The sequence below is a fragment of the Gossypium hirsutum genome, chromosome D03 (genome assembly GCF_007990345.1).
Source record: "Gossypium hirsutum isolate 1008001.06 chromosome D03, Gossypium_hirsutum_v2.1, whole genome shotgun sequence".
Taxonomy (NCBI): domain Eukaryota; kingdom Viridiplantae; phylum Streptophyta; class Magnoliopsida; order Malvales; family Malvaceae; genus Gossypium; species Gossypium hirsutum.
In genome coordinates this window covers 39,077,497-39,080,741 of record NC_053439.1, presented here as the reverse complement: position 1 = coordinate 39,080,741, position 3,245 = coordinate 39,077,497, and the positions used below count along the sequence as shown (strand labels likewise).

Genomic DNA, 3,245 nt, shown 5'->3' with positions numbered 1-3,245 from the left:
GTGATATTAGAAACAAGTAAAAAAAATTAGGATAAAACACTGTTAGTCACAAAACTATAGGTAAGTTTTCGTTTTGGTTACTTAACTAAAAAAAGTTACAATTTGGTCACTAAACTATTCAAAAGTTTTGATTTAAAGCATTGTGTTGTTGAAATTGATGCTATACAACTTTCTCTATTCACATTGTCTGCATCAATCGAAAGATCTCTTTTACTTTCTCTTTTATAGTTTAGTTTTTTTTTTTTATGAAACAACTTTAGACGTCACGAATTTACGAACTAAAATTTAAACAACTTTTTTATCTGATCTTTGACATTGACTGTCGAAACGACTTGGATCTAAGGTATGTTCTTCTATCCATCGATGGGTACTGATCCACTGTACCAATCGTCAAACTTGAAGCTCACTAATGGAACCTTAAAAAAAAAACTTAAGAGTCTAATGATGAAAACAAACTTTTGAATAGTTCAATGGCTTAAACGAGAACTTTCAAATAGTTTTGTAACAAAATTATAACTTTTTTAATTAAGTGACCAAAATAAAAAATTTTCCTGTAGTTTAGTGACTAATGGTAAATTTACCCAAAAAAATATTTTTTCCTCTTAAAAATTCTTTCCCACGTGTTAATTAGAGCTAAAGAAAGGGTCCGCCTTTTCTCAACAATAAAACCCTAAATCCAAACCCTCCCTTCAAAGACAAGCCTCTGATTTCAAAAGCAAAAAGGAATCCTTATTCAGAGCAGCAATGGCGGACACTGTCATCTCTCTCGATAAGCTCAAAGCCTTCTGGAACTCTCAAGTCCACGATGAAGAAAACTGGGCTCACAATATGGTATTTCTTTTTTCTTTATTCCTTTTATTCTTCTTTTACTCTCATAGTTTTCTTTTTTATTCTGGGTCTTCCGCTTCGTTTATGGTATTTCATTGTTCTTTATTCCTTTTATTATTCTCTTCCCTTCACAGTTTTTCTTTTATTTTTGGGTCTTTCGCTTGATTTAGTTGCGTTTCAATGTGATTCTTTATCGTAATCTTGTTTTTGTGATAATGGATTTGTGGGAATTTGTTTAGAAATTCAGATGTTATCTCAACTGATCTAGAAAAAGCAAAAAAAAAAGGAAAAAAGAAGCAGGATATGAATATTTTGGTTTTGAAGATATGAACTTATTTGCAGCCATAATGGTATCTCAAAACCAGAAGTTATTTCTTAGTCTGGAAGTTCTCATTGTTTGGGGGCTTGGAAAATACATGGCAATGGCATGATGTCGATCTGAATGATTTGTTCTCACTTTATCTATTTGCGTTTAGTTGATTATATGAATATAACTGTCACTGTCTTAACTTAGTTTAGTTCTTAACTGAAATCATCGATTTAGTGAAAAGCATTCCCTGAAGGAGCAAATTGTGGGGAGAATATATAAGACAACTGGAGAAGCTAAAATAACCTTAGAAATTTTGTGGAGGATAAGAAATTCCTTCATTAGCTGGATATGTTTTTATTACCTATGTACTCTGTTTTCCGTATGTAATCCAAGTATTAGTTTTCGTGGCCAGGCCGGGCCAATTTATATATCGGTTGATTATGATCTCAGGCTCCATTAGTTTTGGTGGACATTTTTCGTGGAAAGTATTCAAATACCGTTAAAGTACATGAAAAGAAAATTTTTTAACATATCTGTGTTGTCCACATGCCTACTCTACGCTCACACTCAAGTTTGAGTAACATTTCTATAAGCATTAGGAGTTGGAAAGCTTTTGGAAGATGGCTAAAAGCTTTAAAAATGTCATTTTTCCCCAAACTGGTTTGAAACACTGATTTCATTCACCCAAGAAAAATTGAATTTCTTTTTATCTCTTCTTCCTTTTTCCATCTCCTCTGAAATATGCTTACAAGGTTTAAAGAATATTAAATTGGAGAAGAGTGCTATGTATGGCTGAGGGATTCTGTGTCAGACATTGAAATAATGTGTGGTGCAGAATGGAAGGTCAATTTGTATGTTCTTTTGGGAACGAGCAGCTTATTGGTTTAGCATTTAAATGTACTATTTTCCTATGTGAAGGTTTTTAGTATCAGCCTTTCTAGTCCCTTCTGATTTTCATTGTCACGGCATCTGTCCTCCAGAATTTTCAGCTATATTGGCTTGTAGTGGTAACGAGCTGGTTACTGGCTGTAGCATTTAAATATTTTCCTTTTCCCTATCCAAAGGGTTTTCAGAACCAGCCTTTCGTGGTGCATCCATGTTCCAGAATTGAGTTATATTGGCTTGTATTGGGGGTGTCCAGATATCTGTGGATGGGCAAGTGTTATAAGCTCATATCGCACTAAAACCACCATGAACACATGTCACTTACTGTTGTGGTATACTTTATCTGGAGAAGGGAAATCTTGCATAAAATGCTTGGAAGTGTTTAGACTTTTCTGTAAGCTTGGTTATTCATTCCTAGGTTTTCAAGACAAGGATTTTTTGTTTACAGATTTATGGGCAACGTCAATGAGAATAGATCCCTCTACTTATGAAATGTGCATTTTAGTCTATATACTCGCAGTTTTCATAGAATTTGAACAAGTTTTAAAAAGTTTTACAAACTCATCATATTATTTAACTTAATACTTGAAATGGAAATTCTCTTGACAGTACAATCATGTTTCTCTTATGTTATTTTCTTTTCTTTTACGCATTCGCATACTGAAAAGCGATGTATGATTTTACCCTTTTTGCAGAAACTGCTGCGAGCCGCCGGTTTATTTGCTGGATCGATTCTTCTAATGCGCAATTACGGTGATCTCATGGCTATATAAGGAATTGAGGATTGATTAAGAGGTTCGGAGTAAGCTCAGTTTGGAAATGGATGCATCTGTTACTTTAGGAACTATATACATGGTTAATGATGATATTGAAACAACTTTAGTAACTTTTTGAAGTATGATGCTCATATATGCTTCTAAATGTTTTGGAATTTGAATGAAATGAACCCACTTCTGGATTTATTTTGAATGAAATGGATGGCTTTCCTAACGTACGGAACGAACCAATGTCAAGTAATTCAGTTTTAATGTTGATGGCTTTTTATTATTTTTAATGAGTATTGAAATATTATTTTAAAATGGTAAATTTTATACCACATGAATATACACATTTAATTATTTTTTATATTTTTAATAAAATGCTTCATTTTTTATCATTATTAAAATATACAAATAAAGCTTTTTGTTGAAAGTAGGAAATAATCTATTAAGAAATTAGAATC

At 32.5% G+C, this 3,245-nt stretch overlaps 1 protein-coding gene across 1 annotated transcript; it reads left to right on the top strand.

Annotated features, from left to right (window-relative positions):
* The first annotated feature begins 628 nt into the window (after positions 1–628).
* LOC107949784 (mitochondrial import receptor subunit TOM5 homolog) lies at positions 629–3,013 on the top strand. The gene is made up of 2 exons (XM_016884542.2): positions 629–831; positions 2,719–3,013. Exons 1-2 carry the CDS (start codon positions 745–747, stop codon positions 2,794–2,796), a joined length of 165 nt encoding a protein of 54 aa, XP_016740031.1. The 5' UTR covers positions 629–744; the 3' UTR covers positions 2,797–3,013.
* The last annotated feature ends 232 nt before the right edge of the window (positions 3,014–3,245 follow it).

What these genes read in the sequence shown, in the direction of transcription:
- LOC107949784 (XM_016884542.2), top strand. Translation starts at nt 745, where the DNA reads ATGGCGGACACTGTCATCTCTCTCGATAAGCTCAAAGCCTTCTGGAAC. An exon ending in AAAACTGGGCTCACAATATG is followed by an intron (nt 832 to 2,718) that starts GTATTTCTTTTT and finishes CCCTTTTTGCAG; the next exon opens with AAACTGCTGCGAGCCGCCGG.